Consider the following 21,838-nt stretch of genomic DNA (forward strand, 5'->3'; position numbering starts at 1 on the left):
TACACCTCTATCATGTCTCCTCTCATCCTCCTTCTCTCCAAAGAGTAAAGCCCTAGCTCCCTTAGTCTCTGATCACAATGCATACTCTCTAAACCAGGCAGCATCCTGGTAAATCTCCTTTGTACCCTTTCCAATGCTTCCACATCCTTCCTATAGTGAGGCGACCAGAACTGGACACAGTACTCCAATGGTGGCCTAACCAGAGTTTTATAGCGCTGCATCATTACATCGTGACTCTTAAACTCTGTCCCTCGACTTATGAAAGCTAACACCCCATAAGCCTTCTTAACTACCCTATCTACTTGTGAGGCAACTTTCAGGGATCTGTGGACATGTACTCCCAGATCCCGATGCTCCTCCACACTACCAAGTATCCTGCCATTTACTTTGTACTCTGCCTTGGAGTTTGTCCGTCCAAAATGTACCTCACACTTCTCCGGGTTGAACTCCATCTGCCACTTCTCAGCACACTTCTGCATCCTATCAATGTCTCTCTGCAATCTTCGACAATCCTCTACACTATCTACAACACCACCAACCTTTGTGTCATCTGCAAACTTGCCAACCCACCCTTCTACCCCCACATCCAGGTCGTTTAGAAAAATCACGAAAAGTAGAGGTCCCAGAACAGATCCTTGTGGGACACCACTAGTCACAATCCTCCAATCTGAATGTACTCCCTACACCACCACCCTCTGCCTTCTGCAGGCAAGCCAATTCTGAATCCACCGGACCAAACTTCCCTGGATCCCATGCCTTCTAACTTTCTGATTAAGCCTACTGTGTGGAACCTTGTCAAATGCCTTACTAAAATCCATATAGATCACATCCACTGCACTACCCTCATCTATATGCCTGGTCACCTCCTCAAAGAACTCTATCAGGCTTGTTAGACACGATCTGTCCTTCACAAAGCCATGCTGACTGTCCCTGATCAGACCATGACCTAACTTGCTTGTAGGCATGTCACTCGGGCCAACATGCAGTTACAGCTAGCAATTAAAAGTGCAAAAGGTCGCACATCAGTCTTCCTTATGAGAGGGTTTAGTTACAGGAATAGAGAAGTCATATTACAATTGTCTAGGACTCTGTGAGCGAAATCCTGGATACTGTCTACAATTGTTGGCATCTTTACCTGATTGCAGGTTTTCTTGCTCTGAATGAAGAGCAGCAGAAACTCTCTGGACTTGTTCCAGGGAAGGCACGTTTTCTCAACAAGATGAGACTGAATAGAGTGAACTATATGCTTTACAGATTAGAAGAATGAGAGATCTCATTGAAACTTACAGCATTCTTAAGGCGCTCGACAGATTGTATGCATTGACTGAGGGGCACTGTCTGAGAATAAGGATTAGGCTGTTTCAGATTGAGATGAGAAGAAATCTCTTCACTCAGAAGGCATGAACTTTTGCAATTATCTATCCCAAAAGACTGTGGAGGTTCATTCATTGCAGATTCCAGGGATTGGCAGATTTTTGTCATTAAGCGCATCAAGAGGCCCTTGTGCTGGAAAATAGTGCTGAATCAGGAGATCATTTATGATATTGATGAATAGGCAGAATATGCTTGAAGGGCTCTGTGCCATAATATTGCTTTTGCTTCTCATGCCTTTATAGTCTCCTTGACATGGATCAGAATTTATATACAATAAAGATCCAGTCCTCCCTGCCCCTTCAGCCCTCCTGTGCAGATAGTTGCCCTTCTATTTAGTGCCAGTTTTAAATTGCGCAAGCTGCATCTTAGCGCATTATTCTGCATGCAAAGCAGCAAAGTATTATTTTTAATGTTTTTGAGGTCAATGGCATGGTTTATTGCAGCAGCCACAGATCAAACTAGATACTAGAATTGATAACAATAAGTTTAATGTATCGTCACAGGAACTCAGTTTGTGTGCACTGCATAGTTCCATTGCCGTGGATGCTTTGACAACATACACGGAATTGTTTTACTGATGTCACATTACCCAATGTTGAAGTAGCTGCTAATATTTCCCATTATGGAGTGTGATATTTACACTCAGTGGCCACTGAGTGTATGTTCATGATCTTCTGCTTTTGCGGGCCATCCACTTCAAGGTTTGATGTGTGTGTGTTCAGAGATGTTCTGCATTCTGCACACCACTGTTGTAACACATGGATATTTGAGTTAGTGTCACCTTCTTCTCAGTTTGAACCAGTCTGCTCATTCTCCTCAGACTTCGCTCATTAAAAAGGCATTCTGCTCATAGAACTGCAAAATCTAGAGACTGTTTTCAGTGAAACCTCAGGAGATCATCTGTTTCTGAGATACACAAACTAGCCCATCTGGCACCAATAATCATTCCACAGTCAAAGTCACGTAAATTTCATTTCATTCCCAGTCTAATGTTTGGTCTGAATAACAACTGAAATTCTTGACCATGCCTGCATGCTTTTATGCATTGAATTGCTGCCACATTTGGCTGATTTGATGTTTCCCTTAATAACCAGGTGTACCTAATAAAGTGGCCACTGATTGCATATTTCAATTTTCAAATCTCAAAATAGATTACCTCCTGCAGAACATCTGTTTGCAATCTCCCATAATATTAGACCCAAGGCATATACATCGAGATGTTTGAATGAATCAAAATGGCTGGCATTGATACTGTCGTCAAGAACTTCTGGAGCCATGTACCTGAGAGAGAATAAAAATGAACTGGTATTATGTACTTAAATAAATGCACCCAATTTTTGATTATTTAAACCTTGACATATACTGAAAACCTTTCTATTTAAATCAAATTAATTTGAAAAGAGCAAAGCTTTTAAACTAAAAGTTTAAAATCTGTAAGAATAATACCAATTTCCTGAAATATACAAGACACGGGGAGGAAGATTTCTTACATACAGCAACTTAATAAGTACAATTACAATGCAATTTCACCATAAATGTTGAAGGAACACTTAAAGTGCTCTATCAGAGGCCTGGGAGAAATCATCCACACAAGTTTACAAAAAATCTTTGAACAAACTGCCAAGAAAATTAGGAAAAATGTCTCTGGTTGGAGAAATAAATTAAATTTTCATTTGAAGGGAGCATGCAAGATTTATACAACATTTCTAAAATAGGTATGAAAAATTTGATCATGACAGATGCAATAAATTAGTGTGCATTTCCCCAAGATCTTTGTTTGGACCCCTATCCCCATTCTATCCAGTATTGCCAAGGGCATTGGTTTTCATAGTTTATATTTTCAGGTTAAAATGTATTGCAGAATGAAATTAGTGGAAGATGGCCAGCCTGTGAACAGGAAGTTAAATGTCTAATTCTAAAGGCCATTTGAAAGAGTGCACTTACCCATTCGACCCAATGGCTAATCTCACTATAACCTCAATTCAACATGCCTTTTCAAAGAGACTTGGGTCTCCTTTATCATCTGTTCATTCTAGACACATCAGTTGTTCACTGGTGCCAGAAATAATAAATTTACTCTACAGTACTGTGCAAAAGTATTAAGCACATTTAAAGCTAGGTGTCTAAGACTTTTGCACAATAACACAGTAATTTTATGTATTGCACTGCACTGCTGCCACACAAAAAAAAACAAATTTCATGACATATGTGAGTGATGATAAACCTGATTCTGATATTGGTCTCTGTTGAGGACTGAGAGGAGGAAAGGAGGCAGGAAGAGGGGAATCATAGTTGGGAAAAGGGGAACGGAGAAGGGAGAGAGCAGGACGCACCAGAGAGACATTCTGTTAACGACCAATAAGCAAATTGTTTGGAATCAAGTTATCTTGCTGATATCTTAAGGCTGGGTGTGTCTGCACCCACACCACCCCCCACCCAATCCCTGGCAAAATTTAAGGCTGTTGTGACTGTGATGTTGCAGGGAATGATGCAAAAATTCATCTTGCAGATAACACGTCTATTATAGAGGACAATTCTATCAATGTTGCCACTGAAGAACTGAGCAGAAGCATAGTTTTGTGGTCCTAAATGGTTTCCCAATAATGTAGAGAGTTATTAATTGCATACACATGATAATTAAATCATCCCTGAAGGTTTTCTGATGTTTCAGCTTCCAGTCCATCAATATGCAATTGGTCCAGAAGGTACTTCTGCAACAATGAACAAGATTCCCTTGATGTTATAATGTCTTCAAATAATTCACTCTCCCTGACCTCTTTCATATTGCCAAACAAATAGAAGCTATTCTTCCATGGCTTCTGGAAGGATCACCAGAATCCTGAAGAAATACTGAATTAATACTATCCACAAACCTGTAAGCAAGCTCAAATCGCAGCTTATGTGGGTCAAAGAAGACCAGGGGCTCAGGACAGACCCACATCAGGACTCAAGAATGCCTTCAATTTATTCAATAATGAGGAATTACCAATTTCAAGATTTACAACTATCTAAGTAAAACTACATAAATAAAGAAAAATCAACCATACCTCTTTGTTCCAATTCTGAGATTATGAGCATTATAATTGATATCTTTCGGTGAATTGCTCCGCACAGCCAAACCCAAATCAGAAATGACACATGTTCCATTCCTTTTCACAAGAATATTTTTTGACTTGAGGTCACGATGTGCTATGGCAGGTTTACCTATTATATAAAACATGTTCTATTTAAAATGTCATCTAATTATTATTCAACTATTGTTCAATGATGTTCAACTATTGTTTTTTGAACTATTGTTCAAAAAGGTAGCAGGGATAGTCCAGGTAATTATAGACCAGTGAGCCTTATGTCCGTGATGGGAAAGTTGTTGGATAAGATTCTTAGAGATAGGATCTCTGGGCATTTAGAGAATCATGGTCTGATCAGGGACAGTCAGCATGGCTTTGTGAAGGGCGGATCGTGTCTAACAAGCCTGATAGAGTTCTTTGAGGAGGTGACCAGGCATATAGATGAGGGTAGTGCAGTGGATGTGATCTATATGGATTTTAGTAAGGCATTTGACAAGGTTCCACATGGTAGGTTTATTCAGAAAGTCAGAAGGCATGGGATCCAGGGAAGTTTGGCCAGGTGGATTCAGAATTGGCTTGCCTGCAGAAGGCAGAGGGTCGTGATGGAGAGAGTACATTCAGATTGGAGGATTGTGACTAGTGGTGTTAAAAGGATCTGTTCTGGGACCGCTACTTTTCGTGATTTTTATAAATGACCTGGATGTGGGGGTAGAGGGGTGGGTTGGCAAGTTTGCAGGCGACGCAAAGGTTGGTGGTGTTGTAGATAGTGTAGAGGATTGTCGAAGATTGCAGAGAGACATTGATAGGATGCAGAAGTGTGCTGAGAAGTGGCAGATGGAGTTCAACCCGGAGAAGTGTGAGGTGGTACACTTTGGAAGGACAAACTCCAGGGCAGAGTACAAGGTAAATGGCAGGATACTTGGTAGTGCAAAGGAGCAGAGGGATCTGGAGGTACATGTCCACTGATCCCTGAAAGTTGCCTCACAGGTAGATAGGGTAGTTAAGAAAGCTTATGGGGTGTTAGCTTTCATAAGTCGAGGGATAGAATTTAAGAGTCGCGATGTAATGATGCAGCTTTATAAAACTCTGGTTAGGCCACAATTGGAGTACTGTGTCCAGTTCTGGTCACCTCACTATAGAAAGGATGTGGAAACATTGGAAAGGGTACAGAGGAGATTTACCAGGATGCTGCCTGGTTTAGAGAGTATGGACTATGATCAGAGTTTAAGGGAGCTAGGGCTTTACTCTTTGGAGAGAAGGAGGATGAGAGAAGACATGATAGAGGTGTACAAGATAATAAGAGGAATAGGCAGAGTGGATAGCCAGCGCCTCTTTCCCAGGGCACCACTGCTCAATACAAGAGGACATGGCTTTAAGGTAAGGGGTGGGAAGTTCAAGGGGGATATTAGAGGAAGGTTTTTTACTTAGGGAGTGGTTGGTGCGTGGAATGCACTGCCTGAGTCAGTGGTGGAGGCAGATACACTAGTGAAGTTTAAGAGACTACTAGACAGGTATATGGAGGAATTTAAGGTGGGGGGTTATATGGAAGGCAGGGTTTGAGGGTCGGCACAACATTGCGGGCCGAAGGGCCTGTACTGTGCTGTACGATTCTATGTTCTATGTATTGAGGTTTACATTCCAACTCATTTTCACTTGGTCCATTACTGACACCTCCCTCCCCTTTCTCAGTCGCTGGCTCTCCATCTCTGGAGCCAAACCGTCAACTGACATCTTTTATAAACCTACCAATTCCCATGGTTATCTTAACTAAACCTCTTCCCCCACGCCCCCCACCAATCTCCTTTAAAAGTGGTATTCCCCTTTCTCACTACCTTCATCTCCACCGCATCTATTCCCAGGATACAGTTTTCCTTTCCAGGACATCAGAAATGTCTTCCTTCTGCAAAGGACTGGGTTTCCTTTCCTCTACCATTGGTGGTGCCCTCACCCACATCTCCTCCATTTCCTGAAGATCTGCACTCAGCCCACCTTCTCACTGCTTTTACAGTGATAGAGTTCCCCTTGTCCTTACCTACCACCCCATTAGCCTTCACATCAAACACATCATTCTCTGCAACGTCAGTCACCTCCAAAGGGATTCTGCCTCTAAACATATCTTTACCTCCCACCCTCTCCACTTTCCACAGGGATCACTACCTCCATGAATCCCCTGTCCAATCATCCCTCCCAACTAATCTCCCCCTTGGCACTCATCTCTGCAAGCAAGTCAAAGTGCTACATCTGCCATCCCTCATCTCCATTCAGGACCCAAAACAGTCCTTCCAGGTGAGGCAACACTTCACCTGCCAATCTGCTGGGGTCTATTGTGCATGATGCTCCTGGTGCGACTTCCTGTACATTGGTGAGACACGGCGTAATTCTGATTCTCATTCTTTTTCTGACTTATTGATCCATGGTCTCCTTTTGTGTCAAGATGAAACCTCCCTCAGGGTGGAGGAGCAACATTTTATTTTCTGTCTGGGCAGCCTCCAACCTAATGGCATGAATATCAATTTCTCCTTTCAGTAAAAAATATTTCCCTTCCCTTTGCCTCTTCATCTATTCCCCACTCTGGCCTCTTCTCACCTGCCTACCACCACCCCCTGGGTCCCCCCCTCCTTCCCTTTCTCCTACGGTCCACTCTCCTCTCCTATCAGATCTATCCTCCTTCCCCTTCCCCCACGTTTATTTTTCTGGCTTCTTCCCCCTTCTTTTCCAGTCCTGAAGAAGAGTCTGGGCCTGAAACGTCGAATGTTTATTTACTTCTACAGAGGCTGCCTGACCTGCTGAGTTCCTCCAGCATTTTGTGTGTTGCTTTGGATTTCTAGCATCTGCAGGATTTCTCATATTTATCATTTTTGCACAGTTGGCTAGAGTGTTTTGGGTTGTGAAAATCCCACACCACAACCATTTCTGGAAATTCGCAAACCTCCAGGCAGTGCATATCTAAATATATAACATAAGGTGATGGGCAAGATTTCGTTATCCTTTGCAGTGATTTGTAACTGTAACTTAGAAAGTTTTGAAAAATAAATGCAATACTGCATGTAAATTCTCTATTTCCTAGTGAGCAGGAATGCATTGCAGGCAATTTGTTTTATTTTTGCAGGTGGAGGAGTGGGTTGATGTTCGTGTGCAACTTGTTTTTTTGTGTGTGGAGGGGTGGGGAAGTTGATATTGTTCTTTGAATGAGTTCCATGGTTTTTATCGCTTTGTGGTTGTCTGTGGAGAAGGTGAATTTCAGGGTTGTATGCTACATACATACTTTGATAATAAACATTTGAATCCTTTGCAAACTACAAGATATGTTTTTCCAACTGTGTATAAACAGTGACCGTTCGTTAAATTCTGTCTGTGCAGCCTTAGAATCCTGCAAGAGGACAACAACCATGTTGTAGGGTTTCGAGGTTTTCATGCCTCAATGAGAGCTATGTTGGCTGGAGATGGGTGTTGTGCTTTGGCTCTTGGTAGGGTCACCCATGCCAAACAGGTCAAAGGGTAGAGGCCAGACTAAGAGTGGTCCATCAGTACTCCAGGTTCTGGGGTTCAGCTCAGGGTCAACAACCCTGACTGGTCTAAAAACCATTGTTACCGAAATAACAATGAAGAATCCTTCTATAGCTGTGTACGACAGAGATGGAGGACCTTCATTGCTGCCCTAAACGTCATCAGCGTATCGGGCAGTAATTAATTAATTCTTAGAATGATTTCAGTTGCAAATTAACTTTCCAATTTGCACAGCAGCTCTAAAGCAAACTGATATATATTTTTTTATTTGGTCCAGAACATTCAACAAAAACACCAGTAAAGGGATGACTGAAATAGATCTTGCATAGAATCTTTCCATTCAGATGAAAGCTGACATTAATCCATTCAGCCCAATCAGATTCAGAACAAATGCTGCCAATTTTCACAAGGGATGAGAATTTTCATTTTGTTCGCATCTCTTTCTGGTTTATTACTTTATTAATATACACAAAAGACTCAGTCAATTCTTTCATTCTGTGTAATAATTGGTAGTCCAATGTATTCCTAGAATGCAAACACTACCTTGTCACCTCAGATTATGAGCACATGCTAATGGGATTCAATCCACCCAGCTGATGTCATATAAAATTCCACTAGGTAAAATCCAGTCATAATTTGCAGCAATAAAATAAGAATAACACTCATTCAAATCATTGTTCAGCTTGAAGTCAAAATTGCGTTACCATGTGTACCAGTTATTTCCATATGAAGATGTGCTAGTCCACTTGCTATAGAGAGGGCTAGTTTCATCACACTGTCTGCAGCCATGGTGAACTTGTTTAAGTAATCAAACAGAGAACCGTGCTCATGGTAGTCTAACACAATCCAAAGTTCAGTACATAGGCCAGTATCTGATGAGAAAACATGAACAATTTTTAAAAACTTCCTTACAGAAATTTATCAATGAATGGAATTTGCAAATTTCACACTTTGATTTGGTTTGTGACAAGTTAATACTACTTTTGCAACTTTAAAAAGTTTTACTCATATCACTGTGGCAATCAAAGCTTAAAATTCTGTAAATGCTGTGAAAAGAATACTGATACTGAAGAGAACGCATTTTACTCTGAAAATGGTCAAGAAATGTGATGATAACATATGGTTCTGAAAAAATACTTCTTCAATAAAAGGTGCAATATCCTTATATCACAATATCACAATAGGCAGTGCTGGCTCAAAGGGCCGAATGGCCTACTCCTGCACCTACTGTCTATTGTCTACAAGTTCAATTTCAATACCCCCTAGAGGACCACAACTTTGCCGCAGGGTTTGGAGGCTTGCGTGCCTCATTGACCCAGCGAGCTACATTGGTTGCAATCAGAGCTTTCTGCTTTGGCTCTTGGTAGGGTCACCCATGCCAAACAGGTCAAAGGGTAGAGGCCAGACTAAGAGTGGTCTGAGTCTCCACCGAGAATTTGCATGAAATGACAGTAGTAAAAACTGAGCTATTGACATGATGAAAGATGCCCTGAATAATAATCAGAGATGGAGGACTGTCACTGCTGCCCTAAATGCCAGTGGCATAACGGGCAGTGGGTAGATCAGTTTCAACTAAATAAGCTAGGATTTCCCATTGAATTTACTGCGATGGTTGGTAATTTAGTTACATGTTTTATTGGCAGCGTTATAGGTTCTTACACCTGTTATAATTACATTCTGAGAGTTGATATCTCACCTGAAACAGGCAAGTTTCACATGCTGTGGGAATTGTATAAAACATTCTTCAAACCGACAATCGCTTTGAGGTGCAAACACCAAATAATGATGTGAAATAAAAGGAAAAAAACGTGAATAGCAAAAGTAAAATGAAATAAGGAAGACGATTGTGTGTTTCTAAAAATGAAGTTAAATCTTCATGCGCATGCAAATGCAATTAAAATATTTAGACAATCATTCCACTTGCTGCTGCATGGTTTGCTATCACCAATCTCTGTGAAAACAAAGGGATGGACCATGACAATAAATTTGACCCAAGGGAAGAATTATTCTGGCTCTCAATTTGATTTTACTTGATTTTCATTGTCGGAATTCAAAGTTTGACAGAGATGCAGCTGGTTCTGAACATTGGTTCCCATCACCATCGAGAAGTGAGTCAGCTTGAGGGGATCAGTATCATCCAGGCTAGTAAAGGACAAAGGATTCTATAGGTAGCTGCACTCCAAGGAATGTGGAAATAAGGCAGCCCCTACATCAAGAATGTGCTTACAGTCAAAAGAAACTCTCAAAAATACAGCATAAATATCAACAAAACTTAGATGCTTCCTAACATCTGTGTTCTTCAGAAGTTTTAACTCTTGCTGCGCCGCTGTACTATACACCTCAAGGGACCAGCACAGCCCTGTTCGGCTCACCCAGCTTAAGTTACACTAAAGAAGAAAAATCTGTAGCAGAACAGCCAAGGTTGAGATTACACATTCCCATTGCTTGTTCTGTTGTTCTTCATCTTTCTTTTAAATGGGTGTGCATGACCAAGTTATAGCATCGTGCATTTTAAACCAGCAGGCCAAACGAATTACCACCTTGGAAGCAACACATACAAAGTGCTGGAGGAACTCAGAAGGTCAGGCAGCATCTGTGGAATTAAATACACAGTCAATGTTTCAGATCAAGGCTGTTCTTCAGGGCTGAGATGTAAGGTTGAAGATGCCAGAATAAAAAGGTGGATCAGGGAGAGGAAGGAGGCCAGCTGGAATGTGATAGGTGAAGCCAGGTGGGTGGAAAAGTCCAAGGACTGGAGAAGGAGGAATCTGATTGGAGAGGAAAGTGGACCATAAGAGAAAGGGAAGAAAGAAGGGACATAATAAGCAGGCGAGAAGAGGTAAAAGGTCAGAGTGGGGAATAGAGGAAGAGGAGGGGGGTAAATTTGGTCATGTTCACCAGAAGGAGAAATTGATATTCATGCCATCAGGTTGGAGGCTACCCAGACAGAATATAAGGTGTTGCTCCTCCTCCCTGAGAACAGCACAATAGGAGGCCGTGGACTAACATGTTGGAATGGGAATGGGAATTGGCATTAAAATGCTTAGCAACCAGGAAGTCCCTCTTGTGACGGATGGAGTAGAGGTACTCGATGAAGGTGTCCCCCAACTTACTTCAGGTTTCACCAATGCAGAGGAAGGTGCATGAGGAGCACTGGACACAATAGACAACCCCAGCAGATTTGGAGGTGAAGCGTTGCCTCATTTGGAGGGACTGTTTGGGGCCCTGAATTGAAGTGAGGAAGGAGGTGTAAGGGCAGGTATCGCACTTTGGCTATGGTGGAAGTCCTTCTATTTCTAGATCACTTCGTGTCAAAAGAGAAACAACATTTTTAAGCTATGTGAATCATTAATCTGATGCACATTTTATGCAGTTAGTATTATAAATGACATAACTATCTAATCTGTTTAACCATCTGGACATCAGTTTCATTTTAAAATACCTTTCTTTTAATAAATATATTACCTTTATTGTCAGCAGCAATGAAACCAAGAATATTTTCATGTCGGAGCAAGGTGGTTTGGTAGATTTCAATCTCTCTGAACCATGACTTTTCATCACTCGTGAAGAAAATTTTAACTGCTACATCTTCCTCGTTCCATTTGCCGTGCCAAACCTCACCAAATCGTCCTTTTCCAACAATTTCACAAAGGATTATTGCCCTAGATATTGTCCTTTGAAAAAGTAGTGGACAACCTAACAAGGAAGTACAACAGATTTAATTCTCAATTTAACTCCTTCAGCTTTGACTTTCATAACACCCCACTCAAAAATGCTGAATTTGATTTCTTCAGAGAAGATTTCTCAAATTTATAATGCTTCAAGATGTTCTCATTTCACCAAGAGGATCCATTGCAAATAATGGAAAGTAAGTATTTACAAATGTAGAGTTTACAGAAATAGTTCCTGCATATTGAACAGATCACATCAGCATCTGGAAAATAGGGAGAAGTGAAATGTGAATATGAGAAACAGAAGCAAAATCAAATCTTTTCAAGCCATAAAATTGAATGTTAAAAGCAGAAATGCATCAGGTTCAGTTTGAATTCAGTATTATTCAGCTCATCATTCTAATGCTTAACTAATTAATTTACTTGAACCTTGAAAATGTGTTTTTTGTTAACCTTTAGAAATTTTGTTTTATAGGTGGCGGGATGGAGATATATCTCTACCAAAGGAGGTGGAAGACGCTCCTTCCCTCTCCTAGCCTGCAAATCACCCTTAGGCAAGGTGTAGCACCTGCTTAGCCCCCCAGATCAGGGTCATGTGAAGCCATGGGAGCAGGTGGTGGATGGTCATATGAGCAGCTGGTGCACATCACAAGTCCTGGTTATGCAACTACTGCCGCCAAGCAGATAATCTCTGAAAAGTGTATTGATATTGGCTGGGGCCATCTGTCTTATAAAGAACACTGCCCAGAAGAAGCTAACGGCAATGTAGAAAAATTTGCCAAGAAAAGTCATGGTCATAGACCATGATCGCCCACGTCGTACAACATGGCACATGATGACGAAGATGATGAATAATTTCTGGACATTCTCGACGTTCCATATTACAGGCCACGTAAAGAAAATGTGTGCTATTAGTAGGCTAGTTCTTGCACCATCTCAGTTATGTAGCCTTTACCATATCATTTTAGCTTTTTCATCTTTAATTGGAATAATTGGAATCCTATTGGTTTATGCACACTTGGGGCAGAACAATTGAGGTAATATCAGAATGAAAAAGCAGTTTGGGAGTTAGATAGCATGAAAAAAAAAATTCAAAAAGAAAGGTTTTCTGTGAGATTTTAAAGAGTAGGGAGAGAAGTGACAGAACAGGGATTCCTGAATAGGAAGCTGGTGGTTGACTGCTAATGCAAATGGGGGACAAAGGGGGCATCAAGGGAGTAGAATCAGGGGACCTCTTACCTGTAAGAACTTCTGACACTGAACATGAATACTGTTTCAAAATGTAGATCATCCTATCATAAATATATCTGCCCCATTTTGAGGCTATGAGCACCTGGCTAATGCCAAGTAAAAATCGATCAAAACCTTTCAAGCCGCTGTCCAAATAAATTTTAGAGGATCCATTTAGAGTGGGTGATATGTGTATTGGGGAATTGAATGAACAGATTAACTCATTCTGAAAAGCTATACAATAAAGATTTCTTCAATGAAAAATGATAAACAATATTGGATGAGTCTCATGCTATTATATTGCAGAATGGTTCATAACATATAAAACAGACACCCCTCATTACTAAAATTTGAATAAAATTCACTCTAGAGTGACAAGCTTTGAGTGTTATTATATTCAAACTGTTCAAGATCTTTTCTAGGCTAAATACCTTTTTTTAAAACAATGGGAGGATCAAGACAGTCAATCCCTTGTGGCAGTTCTGATAATCATTCAAGTCCTGGTTCTGTCAACTGCAATACCCAAAGCTAGGAAATATGGACACAGTGGCCAATTTACTAAGAACATAGAACATAGAACATAGAATAGTACAGCACAGTACAGGCCCTTCGGCCCACAATGTTGTGCCAACCCTCAAACCCTGCCTCCTATATAAGCCCCCAACTTATATTCCTCCATATACCTGTCTAGTAGTCTCTTAAACTTCACTAGTGTACCTGCCTCCACCACTGACTCAGGCAGTGCATTTCACGCACCAACCACTCACCGAGTAAAAAATCTTCCTCTAATATCCCCCTTGAACTTCCCACCCCTTACCTTAAAGCCATGTCCCCTTGTATTGAGCAGTTGTGCGCTGGGGAAGAGGCACTGGCTATCCACTCTATTTATTCCTCTTATTATCTTGTACACCTCTATCATGTCTCCTCTCATCCTCCTTCTCTCCAAAGAGTAAAGCCCTAGCTCCCTTAATCTTTGATCATAATGTATACTCTCTAAACCAGGCAGCATTCTGGTAAATCTCCTCTGTACCCTTTCCAATGCTTCCACATCCTTCCTATAGTGAGGCGACCTCCTTTACTTAATAAAGTGGCCACTGAACATACGTTCATGATGTTCTGCTGTTGTAGCCCGTCCACTTCAAGTTTCAATGTGTTGTGTATTCAGAGATGCTCTCCTGCACGCCACAGTTGTAACGCATCGTTATTTGAGTTACTGTCGCCTTCCTGTCAAGTTGAACAAGTCTGGCCATTCTCCTCTGACCTCTCTCATTAACAAGGTATTTTTACCCACAGAACTGCCACTCACTGAATGTCTTTTTGGGTATTTTTTTTTGCACCTTTCTCTGTAAACTCTAGGGACTGCTACGCATAAGTATAGAAGGAGGTCAGCAGTTCCTGAAACATTCGAACCACCCTGTCTGGTATTTGAGCTGGGCCAAGCTGTACACAGTCACGAGCACAGAGAGAGTAAAGAAGTGGACAAAGCACACATCCTGAGCTGCACCTGTGTTGGTTGTCAGTGAGAAGAAGACGTTGTTGCCAATCCACACTGAGAGTCGTATCCTGATGAGGAAGTCAGGATCTCATGGCAGAGGGAGGCACAGAGGGGATAGTGGTGTTGAACAGTAACTATACTTGACAAACAGCAGCCGTACTGTGGTTGTCGGCACTGCTGTTGTTCAAATGGTCCAAAGTCAAGTGGAGAGCCAGTGAGCTCTAGACCTGCTGTGAAAAAAGGTCCCTGCTTAGGTGGGAGATCATTCAACCTCTCAAAGTACTTCATCACAGAGGATGTGAGTGTTTCCGGGCAATGGTCATTGAGGCAGCTCGCCTTGCTCTTCTTGGGCACATATTTGAATCAGGCAGGAACCTTCAACTGTGCCAGTAAGGGACTGAAAATGTACTTGAGCACTCCAGTCAGCCGGGTGGCACAGGTTTTCCATACCTTACCAGCTACGTCATTAGGGCCTGTTGTCTTACGAGTGTTCACCCCCTTGAAGATATTCTGATGCAGCCTCCAAGACAGAGATCACAGGATCACCACATACTATTGGAATTCATTCTCCTTTTCAAGGTGTGCATGAAAGTTGTTAAGGAAATTGGGGAGTGAAGCCTTGGAGAAAGTAATGGCATGAAAATGCTGGGTAAGTGAATACTCTAATCTCAGGCAAAAATAAAATAATGTCAAACCTACAAATAAACTTAGCTTTCATGAAATTTGTCTGTTGGCCTCATTCAGCAGCTGAGCTGTTTCAGTATGACTAACACATTTGTGATTGGGCGTGTAATTGAACAATTCCAATAAAGCTTTTGGATAAATAGGTTGTCATACGAGCGTTAGACTCCCCAGAATACAACAAGTTAATGTAAGTCATCTGTCTGAGATTGATCTGAAGAGTAATATAGCAGCATGATGTTACAGAATGCTTTGCGGTATTAGCGACCCAGGTTCACTTCCTGTTGCTGGCTGCAAGGAGTTTGTACACTCTCCCCGGGACCGCGTGGGTTTCCTCCATGTGCTCCAGTTTCCTCCCACAGTCCAAAGATGTACCAGTTGGTAGGTTAATTAGTCATTGTAAATTGTCCTGTGATTAGGCCAGGGTTAAACTGTGGGGTGCAGCTCAAAGGGGCTTATGGGTCTACTTTGCACTGTAATCCAATAAATAAATAAATAAACAACTTGAGTAAAGTAGAGGCTCAGAGCTAGGAGGAAGAAATCTATCAACAGAACACCACAAGACACCAAAACTGCCAACAGGAGAGGCTAAGTGTAACAGGAATTAGAGAAGAAGTAGAGTAATAGAGACGTGTAGAGCGATGGGTGTGGGCAAGGTTTTAAATTAATATTTCTCATCTGTACTTCCAGTGGAGAAGGTCATGGGAGCCTGAAAATTTGTATTGTAACATATCCACATTGCAAAACAGGAGGTGTTGGCAGTTGTAAGCATTTTAAGTTAGGGATAAGTCCCCAGGGCCTGACCAAGTGTATCCTGGAACATTGTGGGAAAGGAAGTAAGAATTTTCTGGGTACCAAGCAGAGATACTTGCATCATCATTAGCCACGGGTCAGGTACTAGAAGTCTGGAGGATGCCTAACGTTGTGCCTGCAGGGACAAGTATGGGAAAATCAACAGAGGGAAAGAACAGATTCTGAGATACTACCTGCATTTGGAAAAGCAAGGAGTGATTAGAGATAGTCAGCATGGCTTTATGTGTGGGAAATCATTCCAACAAAGTGGACTGAGTTTTTTTGAAGCGGAGATTAAGAGGATTGACAAAAGCAGGGTAGTGGATATCATGTATATTGACTTTAACAAGGTCCAACATGGTCTGCACAGTATCCCTAAATAAATAAAAAATACATAGCACATAAGGTTGATCAGTTTTTTTCCCAGAGCAAGAAGCATACCCTGGCACATTCTTCAAATGATAGGTAAATCTAGCATGGGATCCAGGTTAACCTAGCCAGCTGGATCCAAAATTGGTGTTGTAGAAGGAGTCAGAGTGTGACAATGGTGGGTTGATTTCCAAATTATACCCCACAACAGGAGTACAGTGTAAAAAAATCTCTCTGGCTCTCTGGAGTACCTAGGCCACAGTAAAACATACATCAGGCTGTTGTTTATTGATTACAGCTCCGTGTTCAGCACCATCATACCCTCATTAAGAAACAAAAAGCTTCAAAACCCGGGCCTTTGTACCACCTTTCGCAATGGGAGTCTTGACTTCCTCGTCAGGAGACCACAATCAGAATGGATTTTTGATAATACCTCTTGCTCGCTGACAATCAACACAGGCGCACTGCAAAGATGTTTGCTTAGCCCATTGTTCTACTTGCTCTACTCTCATGACTGTTTGGCTAGGCAGAGCTTAAAACGCCATCTATAAATTTACTTATGACACAAATGTTGTTGGCAGAGCTTTAGGTGGTGATCAGGAGGAGTACAGGAGTGAGATAGATTGGCTGGTTGAGTGGTGTGGCAACAACTACCTTGCACTCATCGTCACCAAGACCATGATTTGATGGTGAACTTCACAAAGGGGAGGTCAGGAGAACACATACCAGTCCTCATCGAGGGGCTAGGGGTGGAAAGAGTGAGTGGCTTTGAATTCCTGGCTGTCAAACTCTCAGAAGATGTTTCTTGGGCCCAACACATTAATGCAATCTCAAAGAAGGCATATGCTACCAAAGACTCTTGCAAATCTCTACAACGTGTGGTGGAAAGCATTCCGACCATCTGTATCATAAGCCTGGTGGAACCTCCAATCCACAGCCCTATCGTGGGCACAAACCTCCCCGCCATCAAAGACATCTTCAAGAGGCATTGACTCAGGAAGGTGGCATCCGTCATTAAAGACCCTTATTATCTAGGACATATCCTCTTTGCTTTACTACCCTTGAGGAGGTGGTACAGGAGTCTGAAGACCTACACTCAACATTTCAGGAACAGGTTCTTCCCCTCTGCAGATTTCCGAATGGTTCATGAACATGACCCGACTATTTCTTGTACTATTCATTTAATTTTGTAACATAATAATTTTTGTGTCTTGCACAGAACTGCTGCCCCAAAACAACAAATTTCGCAGCATGCAGTATGTTCTTTCTTTTTCTTTCTCTCTCTCTTTAATTTCCAGGATATTGTATATAATTTGCAGGCATCTATTAATATGCAGGATACTCCCAGAACTTCCAGGAGAGGTGGGATGTCTGCTAAGTTGGCAGATGGCAGAAAACACGGTGGCATGGTGGACTGTGAAGGAGACCAACTAAAATGAACTGCCAAAGTAGAACAAAGAATGGCAGCTGGAATTTAACTCAGTCAAATGTGAGGTGTTTCACTTCTCTAAGTGTAGGAGGGAATGAAGAGCAGTAGGAAGAAGCAAACTGAAAATGAACAAGAGAAAATTTGCAGTTGATGGAAATCCAAGCAACGCACACAAAATGCTGGAGGAACCTGGCAGGCCAGGCAGCATCTATGTAAAATGAATAAAAGGTCAATGTTTTGGGTCAAAATCCTTCACCAGGACTGGAAAAAAAGAGATTAGAAGTCAGAGTAAGAAGGTGGGGGGGGGGGGGGGAGAGGAAGAGATACAAGGTGGTAGGTGATAGATGAAACTGGGAAGGGGGGAGGGGTGAAGTAAAGAGCTGGAATGTCAATTGCTGAAAGAGATAAAGGGCTGGAGAAGCAGGAATCTGATAGGAGAGGAGAGTGGACAATAGAACAAAGGGAAGGAGAGGGGACCTGGGGGAAGTACATTTGTAACCTAGTTTTGGTATGGGTCTCTATTGTGGACTGAGGGACTGAGAGTGGGAAAGGGGCAGGGAGAGGGGAATCACGGTTGGGAAAAGGAGGGGGGGGGAATGGGAAGCACCAGAGACATTATGTAATAATGAATAAACCAATAGTTTGGAATCAAATAACCTTGCCTGGTGTCTCAAGGCTGGGTGTGTCTGCACCCGGGTCACCCCGGCACTCCTTCCCAGCCACCTGTCCCACACTCTTCCTGTGGTTTGTTACCCTCACTATTCCCAGCATTCTTTGCTCCCACCAGATCCAGAAACCCACAATCTGCTCCACATTGACAAATAAAGTACTGTGCTAAAGTCTTAGGCAACCTAGCTATTTAGAAGTGCCTAATACATTTGCACAGTACTGTAACTATTGCAAAAAATAATTTGAACAAGCTAAAAGAAAAATCCAAAAAGAAATTGCATCAGAGGAGATTACCATACTCATATTGAAAAGCAGATTTCTTATGAGTAATCTTATATTGACATACCAGAGCCCGATCCATATGTCAGATTTTCGGAAATAACCTCCCTTTCTGTGAGGCCAGGGTCCTCATCATCATGCCTTGTTTCTACACAGGCAGAAGATCGTCTCCGGAAAGTATACGCTGTCGCCAACAGAGCCAAGCTCAGGAACCCCACAAGTGCGAGTACTATAGTTGCCAATTTTGTGGGTCTCCAGCTCAATTCATTATGATGCTTTTCTACCAAAAAAAAAGAGAAAATAATTTTTAAGGCCCATTTAATATATGCTAAATGTAACCTTTATTACATTGTCATTTTTACCAATGATATGGCAGTGGAGGGCTCATCACAATGATGAGACAGCCTATAGAGGGGAAGTGGAAGAGCTCAAGGCCTGGTGCCAAGCAAGTAATCTCTTCGTCAAGACAAGGGAGTTGTTTATAAACTTCAAGAGAACTCACACCACTCACACCCCTCTTTACATCTGTGGCACAGCAGCAGAAACTGTGAGCAGTTTCAAACTCCTAAATTTCGCGCAACCTCTCATGGTCCCAGAACACATCTTACACAATCAACAAAGCTACCTTCCGGAGAGGCTGAAGAGAGCTGGACTATGCACATCAGTATTCACGACTTGCTACAGATACACAGTTCAGAGCCACCTAACCTGCTGCATCACTGCACGGTATGGAAACTGCACTGCATTACCGGCACGTCCCTACCTGCCATCAGGGACAGATACACAGAATGATGCCAAAAACAAGGCAGCAATATCCCACCCACCCTGCTCATGGACTGTTTGTCCCACTCTCATCAGGGAGGAGGCTACATAGCATCCACACCAGGACCACCAGACTCAGTTTACTTTCCTCAAGCAGCACTAACTCACCCCACCTTCACTACTTAATCATTTCCTGTCAGAGTCACCTTATGTACAGACACTCCTGTGCCTAGTGTCACTGTACGTATATACATTTATTGTATATAAGCCATCTTATGTATTCATATTTACTGGGCTTTTTACTATTGTGTTCCTTACCTTATTGCAGGATTTTTTCTGTGCTGCATTGGATCTCCTTTGAGTAACAGTTCTCCTTTGCACTTATGTAATGGAAATGACATTAAACTATCTTGAATCTTGAAATATAAAGTATGAATCATTCTTATTAATCAATGAAAACATGAATTCCAAACACAAACTCTTGATTCCCAATGTTATTACTGTGAGTTCGCCATTGTCTTTTTAATTTTCACTTAAAATCTGATTTATACATTATCGACTTGAGGTTTACATTTGCTCATTCCTTGCAAATTGGCTCCAAGGTTTCCCTTATTTCAGCTATGCTTGCACTTCAGAATTATTGCACTTATTTTGGCATGGAGGTCGCTGTCTGCGCTGGGTCTTGATGAAAACAGCAAGAACCAATCAGCTTGCAGGATGGGGCAGTGCGGGAAGCAGAAAGAGCCTCTTGCTGGATACGGAGCAGGCGAGCGGAGTTGGGCTGGAAGTCAGGAGCAGGTGGGCACTGCCATGGCTACCACTGCTGACCCGCCAGCTGGAGAGTGTCGTGGTTAAGGGTCAAAACACTATGAATGTTAGAGACCAGCTGGTGACATCTGCTCCTGGCCAGAGCTTGTACGTTGTCCCGGTGACTGCATGGGTTTCCTCATCAGGTAACTGGAGAGAGCACCCCCGTGTATAATGCAAGTAATTCACTGAAAATTCTGAGTCACAAAACGTGCTATGAAAATCATTTTCCTATAGAACCAATTTTGTAATACTGTTTTTATTACAAAGTTAACAAAATTTATTAATGTTTTTACATTGTGGTTAAAATGAAAAAATGCGAAACAGCATTGCCATAGTGCCCCTCAGTACATTGCGATGCTCCAATGATTTATTATCGAGACACAGTACGGAGTGGGCCTTTCCGGCCCTTCGAGCCCCACCATCCAGCAATCCCAGGTTTAACCTGAGCCTAATCACAGGACAACTTACAATGACCAATTAACCCGCCAACCGGTACGCCTTTGGACTGTGGGAGGAAACTGAAGCACCCAGAGGAAACCCATGCAGTCACCCACCGGGACAACGTACAAACTCCTTACAGGCATCGGCAGGAACTGAACTTGGGTCACTCGTACTGGAAACCACTGTGCTAACCACTGCGCTACGGTGCCACTCCTATTTCACAGTTATTTGAGAGTAATGGCTGTATCCGGGTATGTTTTCATAATTTCTATCTAATATGCCAGTAATAAAACTTATTTGATATACTTTGAACTTTTTTTTCCAGTGATCATGATTGCCCTCCAGTGGCTCAACTCACTTAAAGCTTTCCGAAACACTGTGACATAATCCACAAGTAAAATTAATTTCTACAATGACTTTCCTTCAATTTGTATTCCCTCCAGGTAAGATTAAGCCTGGCTTAAGTGTACCCATATTTATTTCAAATAAATGCTGTAGAAGCATGAACTTAGCAGTGCAGTGGCTCCACTAGCAGAGCTGCTGTCTCACATCTCCAGTGCCTTGTGTTAGATCCCAGCTTCCGGTGCTGTCTGTGCAGATTTTGTTCCTGTAACTACATGGGTTTCAGAGTGCTGTGATTTCTATTTCACATCCCACAGTCATGCATGATGTAGGTTAGTGTTTTACTATAAACTGCCCATGGTGTGTAGATGAGGAGTTGGATCTTGGGGAATCGTTGGGAATATGGGGAAAATAAGGTGGTTCAATTCAACAACAACCTAAAATTCTTACTCCTCACAGACATCCACAAAAGAAGAAACCTCACACAATGAATAATAGAAACATCAGAAGCCCAAAGGTCCCTCCTGTGCCCAAGCAGGAGCAGAAGCTTTGACCAGCCCCCTACTTGCACCCTACTCCAACCCTCAGCATCCTCCTAACATGCAAGCAATAGCAAAATCCCCCAAAGATGGGATTAGTGCAGGACTGCCATGGATGAGTGCTTGTTATGGCCTTGGGAGCTGAAGAGCCTCTTTTCATGCTGCTTGATAAAGTGACTTTGTGCTTCAAAAAACAATAGATTACTGGTTAGGTGTATCTGCTTTAAAATTACTGACTTGAAATTTGCCATTGTAAGGATAGGAAGACTGTAACCAATCACTACCACTACACTGCAAAACTATTATCAGGATTTTTGTATGTACAATCATAAAACTGAAAACAGAAAATCATAGCTGCCCGTATTACATTCATCTATAGC

At 42.1% G+C, this 21,838-nt stretch overlaps 1 protein-coding gene across 1 annotated transcript in view; it reads right to left on the minus strand.

Annotated features, from left to right (window-relative positions):
• Window positions 1-21,838, minus strand: part of LOC140198768 (TGF-beta receptor type-1) — a 72,750-nt gene that overhangs the window by 25,663 nt on the left and 25,249 nt on the right. Inside the window, exons 2-6 of the mRNA XM_072259777.1 lie at window positions 18,632-18,844; window positions 11,415-11,645; window positions 8,654-8,821; window positions 4,422-4,578; window positions 2,531-2,655 (exon numbers count right to left, since the gene is read on the minus strand). Coding sequence (XP_072115878.1) covers window positions 2,531-2,655; window positions 4,422-4,578; window positions 8,654-8,821; window positions 11,415-11,645; window positions 18,632-18,844 — 894 coding nt within the window. The remainder of the gene's footprint in view (window positions 1-2,530; window positions 2,656-4,421; window positions 4,579-8,653; window positions 8,822-11,414; window positions 11,646-18,631; window positions 18,845-21,838) is intronic.

This window comes from Mobula birostris, chromosome 6 (genome assembly GCF_030028105.1).
Source record: "Mobula birostris isolate sMobBir1 chromosome 6, sMobBir1.hap1, whole genome shotgun sequence".
Taxonomy (NCBI): Eukaryota; Metazoa; Chordata; class Chondrichthyes; order Myliobatiformes; family Myliobatidae; genus Mobula; species Mobula birostris.